General features: G+C 40.7%; 1 protein-coding gene across 2 annotated transcripts in view; it reads left to right on the forward strand.

Moving 5' to 3' along the window:
• The window catches only part of ACAN (aggrecan), a 155,317-nt gene that overhangs the window by 110,325 nt on the left and 25,851 nt on the right, over positions 1–19,141 (forward strand). Inside the window, exon 14 of one of the 2 annotated variants that reach the window (XM_073618438.1) lies at positions 17,110–17,223. The exons of the other annotated variant lie outside the window; for it this stretch is intronic. Within the exon in view, the coding sequence (XP_073474539.1) occupies positions 17,110–17,223 (114 nt within the window). The remainder of the gene's footprint in view (positions 1–17,109; positions 17,224–19,141) is intronic. 2 annotated transcript variants of the gene reach the window in all.

The following is a 19,141-nucleotide window of genomic DNA, read 5'->3' on the forward strand; positions in this document are numbered from 1 at the left end:
GATCAGGTAAGAAAAAGTGTTTTTACTCTTCCCGAGCTAGTAACCCTTGCAGTGAAGGCACAGCCCCACTGCCATGGAGGTTTTTAAGACTTCCCAGAGTTGGGCTTTAAGTAGAGCTTTGTCCTCAAGCTCCAGGAAAGGTTACAGTAATAAAACAAATACATCTTGCAGTACAGTTATCCTATCTCCCAAGGAACCAAAAAGAGTCAAATAAAAAGGTTCCCAAACACGTTTTGCCCTACATAAGAATTTTATTGGCAACATCAGCTCAATGCTGACAGCATATGGACTGATATCAGTATGGTGGGACTGTGACAGACCCCCGTACTCAAGAGCAATATGTCCGCCGTATAAGCTTCCTTGCCCGGTACCAGCACGATCCAAGACCACTTAGCCCACCCAATCGCTTGTCGAGACATCAGTGTAGGGTGAAGAAGCATAAGACTGTTTATTCAAACACGGGCACAAAGAGATATACACTCAGGGACAACCCCCCTTCTTTGCATAATGACACAGGGCGAGATAAACTTTACCTCCTCCAGTAACAAGAGACACATAGGTACATTCAACTTTTCAACAGTAGACCACCTTATCAGCAGGGAGGCTGTTGGAGAAATTCCCCCTCCCCTCTCCACCCTGTCCCCAGTCTACTTGCTAGAAACACATATACATCCCATAATACTTTGCTCCCAAGGCAAATAGTAACAATAGAACAATGGGATACAGGTAATTAACAAACACATAACAACTCAATACACAGACAATAGCAAGAAACCCCCAGTAACAGACTGTCCGGCTCCTACGTTGAAGGACTCAGTGTCCATTAAGTAGTTGTCCATTATTTGCTTAGTCACCCTGTGCCCCTAATAGACAAAGGGTGACTTACACAAAAGAGGGGCATGGGGTGCCAACAGAGGGGTTTCCCAACCTCTCAAAGGTAAGCTGGGTTCCACAAGCCCTCCCCCACCCAAAGTGACTCCCGTCACAGGGACCATGCACCCGATGACCTTATTGCTATAGGAATGGCAGCTAACATGCTATGTTAGTAAAACTGGTTTCTCTGAGGTAAGGGGAGCAATTTTAAATTTAAAATAATGAGAATGAAAAAGAACAATACAAGGAGCTCAATTTACTACACATTAATAATCTTTATTTGCCTTAACAGTCATTATTTTCAGAAATGAGAGCTACTAATAATAGTCACACCATTTATTTAGAATAAGATTGTTATGCTAATAACACATGCAATATAATTAAGTGAATTAATTCAAATATCTGCATATATCTGTGGTCTCTGATTTGGCCTGAACCAGGTGTGATTTTTTTAGTTGCAAAAGTTGATTGGTTCATTCCTAATAGTTATCATCAGTAACTAATTAATGTAACTGTGCCCCTACCTGGTAATGGGGAAACCATGTACTACTTTATGGGCCCGGTGTACCAGAGTTGAGCATCACTGCTTGAAGCAAAATAGACAGCTTAATTTGGAAATGTTTTGTGCAAAATGAAAACTGTAGTCATTCTAAGTCCTGTTGTTGTTTGTATATAGATTTAAAGACTAGCTTGTGCTTACTGTCTAACTTAACATTGCAACCTAAATTTAATGATTGATTTCATATAAATATCCAGCATCTGTCATTTTACACTTCTAAACCATTTTATTTTTCAGCTGACAAGTCAACCGAAATGTATTTTATGTAGAAAAATTAAAGGGGTTATAATAGCAACTCGAACAGCAGTACAATTAGTAGGAATAGAACCTTAAGTAACATGATAGTATTTGAGTATCTTAGCTGTTTATTAATATATATTGTGGAGAATTATTTATATTTTGGTATTTATTAGAGTACCATCATATTCATACAGTGTGAACAAAGCCAAGCAAAAACACCTGGAATCATCATAAAGCTTAATAAAGGCCTTTTCTTCATTTGCAAAAATCTGTACAAAAATATGAAACTCAACTCAAAAATAAAAGAAAATAAAATTCCCCCCTTCCCCACACATCTCTTACGTCTAGACTTAACTAGGCACAACCGGATAAAATGATTACTCGCATATAAAAGACTAAAACAAAGTATGCCTGCACTCAGAGAGGTGAGTTTCTCCCCAAAAAGGCATACATCTGAAAGCCATTTGTTGCATACTAGCCCTAGAATAGGTGAATTTCACTGAAATCTAGTGCAGAAAGAATGTTACTGGTTATATACAGCACCCTATAGGGCCACCCTAGAACCACAAGGTCTAATTCAGGATCATAAGTTAGGGATGTGTCTGTTAATTATGGTGGTTGCATTTTTGATAATGTGAAAAACATATGTGGTTTCCTTTGTGTGGTTACGTACCATGCATTTCCAAATGAATGCTTAGAATGTGAGTGTTCAAATAAGTTATGTTTTTGTTAGATGGATATAATGCTTTGTACTGGTGAAGATACTGAAAAAGCTATAGAAAGATATGATAATGATAGGACATTCCCTGTGCAAATGATTGAATCTTAAGTATATTATCTTTTTTTTTTTTTTAAGGAGCTGCCCGTTGTGAGGCTGTTGCCTTAGTATGTGAGAAAATGTAAATGTTAATAACCGCGCTCCCTACTATACAATTAACCACATAAATTGAAAAATTGTGCAAATTCATAAGTGACCACTAGATGTCACTAGTGGATCCAAAATATATACAATGAAATCTAAGTGCAATATACAGATACAAATATAGTGCATAAAGTGCAAATAACATCCATATGATTGCCACCAAATCTCTCCAGTGGGTACACGTAAGAGTGAATATATATAACGTGCAATGCTTCCATCAATTGTGTAAAGCTTCCATCAAAGTGTAAAGCTTCCATCAATATCTCCAAGGGTTCAAGATACGTGAAGTTTATGTTAATCCAACAATAAAGTGACTTGTGAGTCTTCTTCCACCAACACTTGTCACACAGCCCACTCACTGGATTTATATGACCCCCATTACAGGTAGTCATGAACAGCAGATATTAGAGATACCACATCAGATGTGACCCTCAATGACGTCAGACGTGCTGACGAAACACGTTGTGTGGGATCGAGCGTGATACATCACTTCCACCTAAGTGGAACGCATGTGGAATGCAAATTGGCGTCCCTGCTCTCACTTCATTGATTTTATATCATCACTTGCTGCAAGTGGAACTTTTTATGTATTTTAATGAAATAAAGCAAACTTACTTCACTATGGGAGGCATCTCTTTCTTCTTGCTATCCCACTGATGTCTGGAGATCTAGCTTGTGGATCAGCCTATTGGGAGAGCCTCACTGAATCGTTGAGACGATCACCAGGAGTGGTATCTCTAATATCTGCTGTATATGACTACCTGTAATGGGGGTCATATAAATCCGATGAGTGGGCTGTGTGACAGATGTTGGTGGAAGAAGAATCACAAGTTACTTTATAGTTGGATTAACATAAACTTCACGTATCTTGCACCCTTGGAGGTATTGGTGGAAGGTTTATGAACATTGCACTTTAATTATATTCACTCTTACGTGTACCCACTGGAGAGATCTGGTGGCAATCATATGGATGTTATTTGCACTTTATGCACTTTATTTGTACTTTATTTGTATCTGTATATTGCGCTTAGATTTCATTGTTTACATTTTGGATCCACTAGTGACATCTAGTGGTCACTTATGAATTTGCACAATTTTTCAATTTATGTGGTTAGTTGTATAGTAGGGAGCACGGTTATTAACATTTACATTTTCTCACACACTATAGAAGGATATGCCATGCTGCGGCCCATAAGAGGAGATCCATGGATAAGACTTGGTTAATCTCCCCAGTTTAAATGGACATTCAACACATCTGTAATGTGCACCCAGACAAAGTCTCTGGTTTCAAGTCAAAACTCATTGTTGGGCCAAAAGTGCAGCGCTAACAAATTATAATATTCAAAATACCTTGTGCAATATGGCTCAGAAATTCGCAATATACATTAAAGTGCTTATCTGTGCAATAAATGAACTAAAAAATATCATCAAATACATGTAACAGTGAACAATAAAGTCCTTCTCATTGAAGTATAAATGGTGATTTCAAGTGGAGTGATGTGCTGTAGTAGAAAAACAGTCCTTTTGAAACAAGGGCAAGGATACCACCAGAAGAAGAAAAAAACAGATGTCCAGGCACCCAGAGAAAGGTCATGCCATCCTAGTGTGACTAATTGGAGGCTTACCAGAAGTTTGTGAACCCAAGTAAGGTGGTCAACTCAAGCCTTTGTTGGCACAATCCCTCAAATAGTTCATAGGTGAGCACAGCCAAACCACACATGTGGAAGAAATCAAGGTAGCGAAAGCAGTGAAGCAAGGAGGCAAAACCCAAAGATGCCCTTTACAGTCAGTTTGGACCTGTTGGGGCATGTGTGATAAAAAAAAAACCTGCAGTGTGGTGAACATTTTCTTCTACAAGACCTGTGATGGTCTATGACGGGTGAGACTGGCTGACTGGAGACCATTGATATTGCTTGGGCAGACAGCAGTTTTGAGAGGCTCATTTATAAATGTGTGACCGTGGTTTGGAGTCGTTGATGAATGATTTGAAGGATTGTAACAATCAAGGATTGTGTTGGCCACCTTATTTAGGACTACTTCCAATTCACCTGGATGGGTGGAGAGCGGGGGAAGCGGACCTGTTTTATGGTGAGCATGTAAGGGCATGCTGGGCATCCACCGACTGGTGATCTACCGACACCCCCCTCCCCCCAGGGCACGGAACACCAAGCAACCCTCTGTTTACCAAGATTGCGGGCATTGCGTCATTCTCTTTACCCACCGACTACCATGGTGACAGCATGGCAGCGTATTCCATCACAGCCATCTGGAGGGCTCCACTGTAGGGTGAGTGCGGACCTAGAGGGGCCCGCCCACGCCCCCCCCCCCCCCAAAATCCTCCAGCGCCAGCCACCACTGATGAAAGGGACCTTATTGTTCACTGTTACATGTATTTGATTGTATTTTTTAGTTAATTTATTGCACATATAAGCACTTTAATGTATATTACTCATTTCTTTTTTGTTTACAAACGTTTTTATTTGTCAAAGTAAAAAAAAAAAATATATAATCTTGTGACAGTGTACATAATAAAATTGACATCAAAAGCATATCATTAATGATAGAAATCCAGAATAATTCCGAAGCATACAGAAAAAGAAGTATGGAAAAGGTATACATAAAGGTACTGTTCAGTTAAAACATGACAACATTGATTGGCATTTAGTCTTGCATTAGCAACGTATGCCTATGGGCTTTCCAAGCTCCCCATCTACGCTCAAATAGGTGCATTTTATCTTGCAGGGTATACAAAATCCTCTCCATTATCATAACCATATCCATTCTGTCTGGGATGGAGGATAGGGATACTACGAGGGTCTTCCAGTGAAGAGCAATGACCCACAAAGTGGATATACAAATAGTATGTATAAGACATTCCTCTTTGCGGAGAATACCTGGGATTGTCGCTCCAAGTAAACACATTGAGATACTGAGCTTTAGAGGAGTTCCAGATATTGCAGAGGCAACAGCAGTTACTCCTCTCCACACCAGAGATAGTAGTCCACAATCCCAAAATATGTGTCTAAAGGTGGCTGGAAGTTGGCAGTCCCTAAAGCATAGCCCAGATGTTTCTGGGAACATCACCCGGAGTCTGGAAGGAGTGTAATACCATCTGGTCAATACCTTATAGGCCGTTTCCCTAACCGCCAGTGATTTAGTGGCTTTACGTAGGTTTTCTAGCATGGTATCCCAATCCCCCGGAGTGAGCTTTTCATTACAGTCAGTCTCCCATGAAAAACATGAAGCCAACGCTGTTTTGTAGAGAGTTGAAATGAGGCCTTTGCCTCTGGGAGAGTCATGGCAGATCTGTTTGAAGGATGGGGGGGGGATAAGACTATGATGGGAGATATAAAAGTGTCTTACTTGTATAATATGATAGTGTTCCCGAAGTGCGATTTGTTGTTGTGCGCGGAGGAGATCGAATGTGGCGAATGTATCTCCAAGCTGAAGATCAGCTAAGGTGACCATGGACTTGGATTTCCACCATGCAAAACTTTCAGGGTGATTAAACGCTAAGGCAGTATATTGCTCATTTCAGAGCCATATTGCACAAGGTATTTTGAAAATTATAATTTGTTAACTCTGCACTTTTTGTCCCTATATTGTGATTCTTTTACCAGAGTATTGTGTCAGCAGCTTTTTTTCATGTAGGTCTTAGCACGAAAGTCTTCTTTTCCTTTTTACAAAATTAATTATTGTATTTGGTTCCTGCTGTCTGCTGGGAGTCCAGGTGTTAAAGAAGGACATCAGTGCCTTGACTGATATATCTTGTACATGCACCATATCTATAAATTGAGGGAAAGAAGATGGGCAATCATTTGATGGAGATAATCTATTTAAATGCTGGGATTTACAGCATTGGAAAGTATGTGTTATATCCAGCATGCATTAGGAAGCAGGAAGCCATTGCAAGTTAAAACCTAAGTGGTGTAATAGTAATTGTGAAATGGCCATATTCTGATAAATTAAGGGCTGGTAAAAACTTTCCTTATGCTACATTTATAATGCATACTGTATCGGCAGGATATAGCTGCAATGAGGCTTTTTGAAAGCAGTCCCCTATCTCCCTTAATGGCGCTTTAGGCGTAATCAACGTGTACTGTATAACGGATCCTCAACTGTGGTTTGATCATGGTTAATATACAGTCATGCTCAAAAGTTTGGCTACTCTCAGGAGTATTAAGTCACATCTGTCTGTTTTGTATTTAGCATTTTAATACAGCCATTGAGAGTTTTTATTTGGAATGATGCTAATTGTCACAACATACAGTATCTCACAAAAGTGAGTACACCCCCACATTTTGTAAATATTTTATTATATCTTTCCATGTGACAACACTGAAGAAATGACATTTTGCTACAATGTAAAGTAGTGAGTGTACAGCTTGTATAACAGTGTAAATTTTATGTCCCCTCAAAATAAATCAACACACAGCCATTAATGTCTAAACCGTTGGCAACAAAAGTGAGTACACTCCTAAGTGAAAATGTACAAATTGGGACCAATTAGCCATTTTCCCTCCCCAGTGTCATGTGACTCATTCTCATTAGTGTTACAAGATCTCAGGTGTGAATGGGGAGCAGGTGTGTTAAATTTGGTGTTATCGCTCTCACTATCTTATACTGGTCACTGGACGTTCAACATGGCACCTCATGGCAAAGACCTCTCTGATGATCTGAAAAAAATAATTTTTGCTCTACATAAAATGGCCTAGGCTATAAGAAGATTGCCAAGACCCTGAAACTGAGCTGCAGCATGGTGGCCAAGACCATACAGAGATTTAACAGGACAGGTTCCACTCAGAACAGGCCTTGCCATGATCGACCAAAGAAGTTGAGTGCACGTGTTCAGCATCATATCCAGAGGTTGTCTTTGGGAAATAGACGTATGAGTGCTGCCAGCATTGCTGCAGAGATTGAAGGGGTGGGTGGTCAGCCTGTCAGTGCTCAGACCATACACCGCACACTGCATCAAATTGGTCTGCATTACTGAGCCTCTTCTATAGATGAAGCACAAGAAAGCCCACAAACAGTTTGCTGAAGACAAGCAGACTAAGGACATGGATTACTGGAACCCTGTCCTGTGGTCTGATGAGACCAAGATAAACGTATTTGGTTCAGATGGTGTCAAGCGTGTGTGGCGGCAACCAGGTGAGGAGTACAAAGACACGTGTGTCTTGCCTACAGTCAAGCATGGTGGTGGGAGTGTCATGGTCTGGGGCTGCATGAGTGCTGCTGGCACTGGAGAGCTACAGTTCATTGAGGGAACCATGAATGCCAACATGTACTGTGACATACTGATGCCGAGCATGATCTCCTCCCTTTGGAGATTGGGCCGCAGGCCAGTATTCCAACATGATAGGGACCCCAAACACACCTCCAAGACGACCACTGCCTTGTTAAAAAAGCTGAAGATAAAGGTGATGGCCTGGCCAAGCATGTCTCCAAACCTAAACCCTATTGAGCATCTGTGGGGCATCCTCAAATGGAAGGTGGAGGAGCGGAAGGTCCCTAACATTCACCAGCACCGTGATGTCCTCATAGAGGAGTAGAAGAGGACTCCAGTAGCAACCTGTGAAGCTCTGGTGAACTCCATGCCCAAGAGGGTTAAGGCAGTGCTGGAAAATAATGGTGGCCACGCAAAATATTGACATTTTGAGCCCAATTTGGACATTTTCACTTAGGGGTGTACTCACTTTTGTTGCCAGCGGTTTAGACATTAATGGCTGTGTGTTGAGTTATTTTGAGGGGACAGCAAATTTACACTGTTATACAAGCTGTACACTCACTACTTTACATTGTGTTGTCACATGAAAAGATATAATAAAATATTTACAAAAATGCGAGGGGTGTACTCACTTTTGTGTGATACTGTGTAAGCTGCACTGACCCACATCCCTAAAGTAGATAGTTTAAAGACAGTTTTCCCCTAGATGGCATTTTAAAAGGACAGTGAACAGCTATAAGGTCACACGGAATTACAAAAATATATAAAGCTTTAATAGATTACAGTTAAAAGAAGTAAACACATATATACAATACATGGAATATGCTGAATGCTGATACAGAATTACACAATTTATATAACAGTTGGCAACTACAGTTGATCTGTTGAAATAAATGAGGACAACAGAAATACCCAACGTGTTTCGAGTCTGTATTGGTTCGAGTCAGTATTGATTCTCTTCTTCAGGGGTATGTGGTTACAAAAGAGTGATTGAGAGTTTTTATTTGTTATTGGATATGAAGTAACTTTTGTATAAAATAAATGATTCCCTGTGAGCGCAGTCTTTTACATATGAGTAATCAAAATATAAAATTCTCCTATGAAACTGTAATCCCTATTGCTTAGAGTAGCACAGTGGTTTAGAGGTTAGCACTCTTGTATTGCAGTAGTAGGGTCCTCAGTTTGAATCCCAAACTAGGACACTGCATGGAGTTTGCATGTTCATCCCATGCTTATGTGTGTGCACTCCAGTTTCTTCCCAAGCTCTAAAGCAATGTCGGTAGGTCAATTGGTCATGTCTAGTATGTGAAGTAGATTGTAAGTTCTTTGAGGACAGTGATTGCATGGCTTGTAAACGCATTAATTTGCAGGATCAATATGAATACCTGTAATAAATCATTTATTTTAGATGATTTTTTTTCAGGTGAACTTAACCCATATTCAAATTTTTCTCTATTCAACTCACCCTTCTGCCCCTTATCCTAAATGAATAAAAATCTGAGTGTAATATTTACTGTCCGGTAGCTCTGGGTTTCCCCTAGTATCTGTTCCCAGGACAGAGCTCTGGTATAAGAAAGGATCTGTGTGCAGGCAGTATGGCCACTTTCACATAGTGCAGACTCTGTTTTTGTCGGCAGGGGACCTGTTCACTGATCCCCTGCTGATAAGAGCAAAGCGAGGGGATGACAAGTCTGTGTCTGCTCAGTTTCTACAGAGCAGACACAGAGACCGGTCTGTTCTGTGAGCGGCCAGATGTAAAGAGACTCCATTGTCCGTTTACACCCGACTACCATTCGATCTGATCCGACTAGACGGAGGGGGATGAAACTCATTCCATTTTCTTTTTCAGCAGACTGGATCTGATTGAAGGTAGGCTGTTGTAAACAGACACAAGTCCTTTTAGCCCAGGTTCACACTGACAGCGGGAATGAAATTGTGCGAGTTTAGCTGAACTCGCACGATTTTATTCCCGCATGTCAGTCCTGACTTTGAGGGCAATTTCACAGACATCTGTGTGGGTTGCTGCACAGGTGTCAATGGAAATCGCACCCCGAAGTACAGAAACTACTTTTGGGAATCGGTGCGTTGCCGCAAGTGAGGCGTCATACCGATTCAGATGGTGCCATTGCCGGCAATTGCTGCCGATTTGGCATGCGATTTGACATGTCAAATCGCTCCAATGTGAACCAGGGCTTACACCTACTGGTCCATAGAGGTGAATGTACCATCCGATCAGGTCGGCCTGAGAAGCTGACAGGTGGACCTGATCAGACCCTTCATGTGAAAGGGGTCTTACTAATTAGCTGTCTCTGCCTGAGTAGCTAATAACTAGCACTACCTGCAATCAGATTCTGCCTAGACATGGCTTTTTCCAGTTGTTTGTACAAGAGGTACAGAGGTATTCCAAAACAAACCAAAAGTGGGTAAAGGAACTGAATTTATTCTCTCTTGAAAAGAGGAGATTAAGGGGGGATAAGATGAACATGTATAAATACATAAGTGGTTCATGCAGTGAACTTTGTGTTGAATTATTCACTTTAAGGTCATCACAGAGGACAAGGGGCACTCTTTACGTCTGGAAGATTTAATCTCCAAATACGGAAAGGCTTCTTCACAGTAAGAACTGTGAAAATGTGGAATAGACTCCCACCAGAGGTGGTTCTGGCCAGCTCAGTAAATTGCTTTTACAAAGGCCTGGGTTCTTTCCTAAATGTACATAATATAACTGGATACTAACATTTGTAAGTTGATCCAGGGAATATCTGATTGTTTCTTGGCATTTTTTTCCCTTTTATTGGTTGAACTAGATGGACTGGGACGTAGGTGTGTTTTTCTCCTAGGGTAAGGTTCTATTTAAAGTGATGCTTAAGGCTTTCTTTTAAAAAAAATGTCATGCTTACCTGCTTTGTGCAGTGGTTTTTGATTCTCCTCCTCTTGGATCCCTCACTGGAACTCCTGGGCAGTTGGGGAGTTTAAGTGCCCAGTAAGCAATTGGATAATATTATTATTCATTGAGATCCACCAATGTGCATAGTGTACCCAATTAATAAACAATATGGAGTTGTATTAGAAACTGACAATTTAATAATATGCTGTATTTAGGGAACAAGTAAAGGAATGAGGAATAAGGTAATAATCCAGCCAAAAATGTTACTAATGTACTAACGTAATAAATTCAAATAGTATACGCTTCCCTGGAGCAATCCTCTATGCAGCCTTTTGCATACGTCCCGAAGCCATGTTAATAACTCCAAGAGATAGTATTCCCTCATCCTGTGATGGTGGGGACAAGCATTAATGGCTGAGAGCATCTTAGCAACGTCCTAGCAACAAGGCAGGATGGAGAAATGCCATCTCTGGGAGTTTTTTGGCTAGGGTTGGGGAGATACACAAATAGCCTACGCCTATAGCAAAAACATTATTCAACATTAGTCAAAGCTGTACAGTTTGTGATTATTACAGACTCCTCTTACCTCTATAGGCAGATTTTTTGGTAAAGGTGAACTAACCTTTTAATTGAAGGCCTGCACAGTGGACCCACTATACTCTTGGTCCACAAGTGGTTAACAAATGTAATAGGCTTAAAAAGCAGTCAATCTAACCCTAAACCTTTTGATAGATGGTAATTTGACAACTGTCTGGGTTGCCTTTTAGACTGAAGGAACTATGGAATTGTAACCATCCCAATCATAAGGTACCTGAAGAGGTGTCAAAATTTCTCTCACCTGCCCTGGTATCATAGACTTATATTTTTTTTCATATAAGCCACTATAAAAGTGTTGTGAAAGAACAGTACGCTGATAAACCGACATTTTTTAAAATGATGTCAAACTGTCAAAGTAGCAAATAATCAGGAATTGTAAATTACTTTTCCACTTTAATATAGGGCAATACTTATATTGAGCTGCGAGTGAAGAACCCCTAAATTATAATCTATTATAAACAGATTTATCAAGCTTTTCACATCACTTATGTGTTACACATGATTCCCTTTGTCCCATGATTCTGTGAGGTGAACCCCCCCCTCTTATATTCCAATGTGTGGGGCAGAGGCTACTGCTTTGCTGCAATACAGACACCAGGTGGTTTCAGCACGGATCCTGGGGTAGGCAGACTCAATACATTCAGCAAAGACAAAGTAAGTATGGCTTTGAATGGATTAACTCAGTGTTAGGGATTAGGTTAGGGTGGTTGGGTTAGATTAAGGTTTAGGGTAAGGTTAAGTGATATTAAGCGTTAAGATTGGAATTACGTTTTAGAAGGCTAAGTGTTAGTTTTAGGAATAAGGTTAATTATTAAATTTTAGGGTGAGGATCAGTTTTAAAGTAAGGGTGATGGTAAATGTTAGGGTGAGATGTGGTTGATTTTAGGACTTTGGGGAGGAGGGGGTGAAAACTTAAAGTTATCCTAAAGGTTGGTTTAAGGTTAGGGGTCAGAGTATCTGGGCCGACACTTTTTTTTACACATGTTCTTGGCAAACGAAACTTCACAGCAAATATACCAGCACTGGGTAATTGGCACTGAAGACCAATATACCATAATTAACATCATGGACTTAAGAATAACATTTCAAATTATCTGAATCTTAATCTTAATTTTGAACTATGAGTACATTATATATTTTTTTTTTTTTTTATATTTATTTATTTATTTTATTATTATTATTATTATATTTTTTTTACTGTCTCCCAACCATTTGTAGTGTCCCTTATCCTGGAGCCACAAATGGGTCATTTATCATGCTCATTGTAGCATGGACTTGAAAATGAAGAGGCTAAAGCAAAACAATAACATAATGTTCCTCATAACAGGAAAAATAAGTTCCTTTTTAAAGCTATTTTAGAAAGTATCTTAGTGCACTGTGTACCTGGTGTAGAAAGTATCTTAGAGCGCTGTGTACCTGGTGGTCCTTGTCAACAGATGCATAGTTGATTTACTAAAGGCAAATAGACTGTGCGCTTTGCAAAGTGCATTTGCACTCCACAAGAGCAGTTGCTCCAAACTTTAGTAAATGCGCAGAAGCTCTGCTGACTTTCATCATCCAATCATGTGCAAACAAAAATTATGTTTTGTTTTAATTCTCCTTGTATGTGATTGGATATTCTTTGCAAAGTGAAGCTTGACCTCATTTACTAAGCTCTGGAGCAACTGCACCTGCAGAGTGCACTGCACTTTGCAAAGTGCACAGTCTATTTGCCTTTAGGAAATCAACCTGATAGTGCCTGTTTTATGTTGTAGGTCTATCTACCTTATTAGCAGAGACTGGGTTTTCAACGTATCCAGTTATTTACAGACACATGTAAATTACACTGGATCTGATTAAATGCAAGTAGGCCTTGTCTAAATCTAATAAGCCAGACAATCTGAATAACATATGATGAGTTCGCTGGGAACACCATTTTTCAATAACAGAAGGAAGATTTTTTTTCAAAAAGCTGCCTGCGGTGCCTTCAAAAAAAACACGGGAGATGTGGGTGGGAGGCATTAGATCCAAAAGTCTGTTACATATGATAATGTAGGATGTAATCTGTGGTTTAGGGCACAGGATGTCTGGTTAGGCAACTCTCTTACATGAAGGAGCCTCTAGGGCAGTGGTTCTCAACCTTCCTAGTGCCGTGACCCCTTGATAAAATTTCCCAAGTTGTGGGGACCCCTAACAGTAAAATTATTTTTGCTGGTCGCGTTTGCTGGCACAGTGGCGGCGTTTGCTGGCACAGTGGCAACAATTGATGGGCACAGTGGCTGCACAGTGGGACGTTTGCTGGCACAGTGGCTGCGTTTGGCACAGTGGTAACAATTAAAGGGCACAGTGGCTGCGTTTGATGGCACAGGTGGCGACGTTTGCTGGCACAGTGGCGACAATTTATGGGCACAGTGGCTGCGTTTGGCACAGTGGCAACAATTAAAGGGAACAGTGGCTGTATTTGATGGCACAGTGGCTGCGTTTGATGGCACAGTGGCGACGTTTGCTGGCACAGTGGCGACGTTTGCTGGCACAGTGGCGACAATTGATGGGCACAGTGGCTGCCCTTGGCACAGTGGCAACAATTAAAGGGCACAGTGGCTGCGTTTGATGGCACAGTGGCGGCATTTGCTGGCACAGTGGCGACAATTGTTGGGCACAGTGGCTGTGTTTGATGGCACAGTGGCGACAATTGATGGGCACAGTGGCGACGTTTGCTGGCACAGTGGCGACAATTAATGGGCACAGTGGCTGCGTTTGGCACAGTGGCAACAATTAAAGGGCACAGTTCCTGCGTTTGATGGCACAGTGGCAGCGTTTGCTGGCACAGTGGCGACAATTGATGGGCACAGTGGCTGCATTTGATGGCACAGTGGCGGCGTTTGCTGGCACAGTGGGGACAATTGATTGGCACAGTGGCTGCATTTGATGGCACAGTGGCGGCGTTTGCTGGCACAGTGGCGACAATTGATGGGCACAGTGGCTGCATTTGATGGCACAGCGGCGACAATTGATGGGCACAGTGGCTGCACAGTGGCGACGTTTGCTGGCACAATGGCGACAATTGATGGGCACAGTGGCTGCGTTTGGTACAGTGGCAACAATTAAAGGGCACAGTGGCTGCGTCTGATGGCACAGTGGCTGCGTTTGATGGTACAGTGGCGACGTTTGCTGGCACAGTGGCGACAATTGATGGACACAGTGGCTGCGTTTGGTACAGTGGCAACAATTAAAGGGCACAGTGGCTGCGTTTGATGGCACAGTGGCTGCGTTTGATGGCACAGTGGCGACGTTTGCTGGCACAGTGGCGACAATTGATGGGCACAGTGGCTGCGTTTGGTACAGTGGCAATTAAACAATTAAAGGGCACAGTTCCTGCGTTTGATGGCACAGTGGTAGTGTTTGCTGGCACAGTGGTGACAATTGATGGGCACAGTGGCTGCATTTGATGGCACAGTTGCAGCGTTTTAATGGGGTTTTTTTTCTGATTGTTTCAGTTTGTTTGCGCCCCCACCACTGATTTATATATAAACGTTGCGGTTGATTCCTCAAAAGTGGTTATTCCGTGCCAGTGCTAGATACACAAAGTGTATAGCTTCCAAACATGTATCTAGCACTGGCACGGAATAACTACTTTTGAGGAACCAACTGGGACGTTTATATATATATATATATATATATATATATATATATATATATATATATATAGGACCATAATAAAAAAAATGTTGTCTTGTCAGCTTTTCCTGTGTGTCTGACTTACCAGAAGTCACAGGTGTTCTTCTTCTTCAGCAAGTCATGTTTCGTTGCCTCCCTCTTGGTACACTCGTCCGCAGCAAGCGGATTTCGGTGGGTGTACAAAGATGTCCGCTTGCCGACTTCTAAGTCTAAGCCTTACTGCGGACGAGAGTACCAAGATGGCGGCGACGGAACGTCACTTCCGTGCAGTCCCTCCTCTCCAGGAAGTGACATCTCGCTGGCCGAGACGGACGGACTCAGGCAGTAACTTCGGGTCCGTCTCGGCCAGCATCTCGGCCAGCATTCGCGACCCCCTGGAGAATGAGCAATCGACCCCCCAGGGGGTCGCGACCCCCAGGTTGAGAACCGCTGCTCTAGGGGGTCTTTAAGATAGGATCCAAGGGATAGAAAGTAGAATAGATTCCCTGAGGATCCAAGGGATATAGTGGAAAGGGTGCACCACACCATAGTTAAAAGGTCCAAGTGAGTCTGTTAAATTTTAACATCATTTGTTTGATTTTTTTAATGAAGAAACACATTTGGTTGAGTTTTTACAATGGTGTGGTGCTCCTTTTCCACTATACCCCTCGGTTCTACAAAACACACTCCTCCAACAACCTTTTGACAAATGTTGTTGGGCTCCATTTTTTCTCATTGAAAAAATGAGAGATTGCAATGTAAAAACAGGGCCAAAACAATCACACAACATTGTCCTGGTATTGCCTTGTATAAATGTTAATAGATCATCTGTAAAATATTTGGTGTGTTATTAGTATATGGTGATATGTTGTTCTCTTGTTCTGTTTTCTTTTTCCTCCAGGAATCAAATGAGAGACACCACAGCTAGCTCAATAGGGGCAAAGAAACCTAGAAAGTCCTAATCTGCCTTTCAAAGCTCCCACCTTCCCTTGCTGTTTGCCTTGCTTTAGCTAAATGCCTAATTTTCCCTTATGGCGTGCTTAAAACTTAATTGTTGCTAATTCAAAAATAAAAAGGAGAACGAGTTACTTGGTCAGCAGTTGTGCATTTAAGGGGCTGGTTCAAATGGCTGCTGCTTGCTGTCAAACACAGAGCATGCTGGGCTAAAGAGCGTTAACCCTTAAGCATAAAAAGTTTGAAAAGCCACAAAAAAGTTTCTTGAACTCTCATTCCTGTTTAGTACAGAACGCTGAGTGTGCATTTTCCTTACATGGCACAAATAGTGAGCTCATTTCCTGTGCAAAAGCCATATATTTATTTTTTAATGTGGCTTCACACCTTTTTTAAACACATGATAAATGCATCAGTAAATGTCAGTAACTACCCCTGGAAAAAAAATATGATATAAACGTTGAAATATTTTTTTTTCCTAAAACACACATACATCCATTTTAGGGATAGTATGTGAATTAGTTACAATGCTTAATGCTTTAAACAACACAATTTGGTTTGCAACAAATTGTGTTTGTGAACACTCAGTGTTACACTCTGGTTAATGATAACTGACCCCAGAGACAAATAAAGTACAAGAAAAAAACATTTACTTTTATAGTGTTTTATGAATATAATTTGAACAATCTGATTTTAAATGTACAAGTTATCATGTTTGATAACATTACTTTCTATATATTAAATTGTACTAATACATTTTAATATAATACAGTTTACTTTAATGATAGTTTAGGATAGTTATTTTTGCAGTTATTTTTTTTTTTACATATTTTACTTTAATAAAGCAATTTGTAACCCCAATAAAATGTTGTATATTAAATAATGCTACATTTATGTTTTTCTTATATTTTATCATTTTAAAAAAAAATCAGCAATGGTTAATATTCAGTGCACTGTAGCTAAATTATTTTTATTTTTTTAATTGGATTCAAACATTCAAATACTTTAGTGAAGTACTACAGACTGGGATCATGTATTGGACATGCGCTATTAGCCTAACACTGTTTCTATGTCCTTATACTGACATACATATGTACAGTATATGTCTCCATTAAAAGCAGCATTTGAACGGCACAACTCAAGTAATCAGATGTGCTCTCCTTTTTTTGTTAGGTAGCAGTCTTAGGTCCTAATGGCAGAACCTTGATTTTTTACAGACATTGATGAATGCCTTCCAAGCCCTTGTGTGAATGGAGCTACCTGCGTTGATGGCATCGACTCATTCAAATGCTTATGCCTTCCCAGCTACGGAGGGGACCTATGTCAGATCGGTACGACCAATGTGGCTTGAGCTAATTTTACTAACAACTGCATCCCAACCAAAATGAGTCCGTCCCTCCTTTCCAAAGCCAAGGGTAGTGATTGTTTCTTGGTGGGCTCAGGCCTACCTGTGAGAGAAGAGTGAATAATCTAATTTTGTCTCTTTCAGTTTCTCTCCCTCTTCTTCATGAATAATGTGATTTTATTTCGGTTTACAGGAAATAACTCTACATGCGACCTGATCAAGAAGAAATTTACTGTTGTGTGTCTTCTCTTTTAAGGTTTCCTAACCAACTTCAGGTTCCCAAAGAGTCAATATATCTAAACTACAACTAGAAATTTTATTGGGCCTATAGAACAAAGGAATCTGGGAAATCTCTAGACTTATGCCCCGTACACACGATTGGATTTTCCGACAACAAAACCATGGATTTTTGTCAGAAGGATGTTGGCTCAAACTTATCTTGCATACACACGGTCACACAAATGTTGGTCAACAATTACGAACGTTATGACGTACAAGACGTACGACGGCTGAAAAGGAAATAGTGATGCGTGATTCCGAGCATGCGTGTTTGTACTAAGAACTTTTGTCCGACGGACTTGTGTTCACACGATCAGAAAATCCAATAACAAAATTTGTTGGTGGAAAATTTGAGAACCTGCTCTCAACATTTGTTGGTGGAAAGTCCGCCAGCAAATGTTCGATGGAGCATACACACGGTCGGACTTTCAGACAACAAGCTCACATCGAACATTTCCTGTCGGAAAATCCGACCGTGTGTACGTGGCTTTAGCTTAAAAACGTTGGGGTTGATTTACTAAAACTGAGTGCAAAATCTGGTACAGCTGTGCAGAGAAACCATCATAGAAAAAACCAGCATAGACAAAAATCAGCTTCCAGGTTATATTGTCAAAGCTTAATTGAACAAGCTGAAGTTAGAAGCTGATTGGCTTCCATGCACTGCTGCACCAGATTTTGCACTCTCCAATTTGAGTAAATGAACCCCGCTGTTACCATTTCTGGTGTTTATACTACCAGAATATATGTGCAAACCAAACCCACCATTCACTGGATGGAAGTTGGGTTTAAAAGGACCAGAAGTATACCTTACTGGTCCATGTAAACTATTTGTGAATGTTGTAAGGTATGGTTAACTGTCATGCCAAATATACCCCCCAACCCATTTCCCTCAAGTCTTTAAAGTGGTTGTAAACCCACTTTTGAAAAAAAAAAGTAAAACTAACACCTGCAAGACAAAGGCATAATGAGCTAGTATGCATAGCATACTAGCTCATTATATAATACTCACCTGAGATTGAAGCCCTCGCTGCGGTGTCCATACACAGCACCGGCCAGCGACATCTCTCCCGGGGGTTACTTCCGGTTATCCACCGGTAGCCGCCGGTAACGGCACAGTGTAACTGAAGCAACGGCACATTCGTGCCGTTGCTTCAGTTTGCTTCAGTGCACATGTGCCGATGACGTCGGCACATGCAAATACAAGTGATATCTCCTAAACCGTTCAGGTTTAGGAGATATCCTGGGTAGCTACAGGTAAGCCTTATTATAGGCTTACCTGTAGCAAAAAGTGGTCTGTAAGGGTTTACAACCACTTTAAAGGGTTTTCAACTTTCTTTGAAAACAATTTGTCCAAGTGTACTATCCAGATATCAGAAGCCTGAAATGTGGACAGTATCCTACACAGTATTATGAATCTGTTCAATTGCTCGTTTACTTAAACATATTAAAGTTTTCTTAAGCTATAAAAAAAAACACACACACACAAAGCACATAGCTAAAATATGCTTAATCAAGTATGCTTTCCCCTTAATTTTTTTGTTTAATACATTTTTAGTGAACAAAATTAAAGAAGGTACATAAGACAATGCTGTGTCCACAAATAAGACAAAGAAAAAAGAAACTCA

Source organism: Aquarana catesbeiana, linkage group LG03, assembly GCF_042186555.1.
Source record: "Aquarana catesbeiana isolate 2022-GZ linkage group LG03, ASM4218655v1, whole genome shotgun sequence".
Classification (NCBI taxonomy): Eukaryota; Metazoa; Chordata; class Amphibia; order Anura; family Ranidae; genus Aquarana; species Aquarana catesbeiana.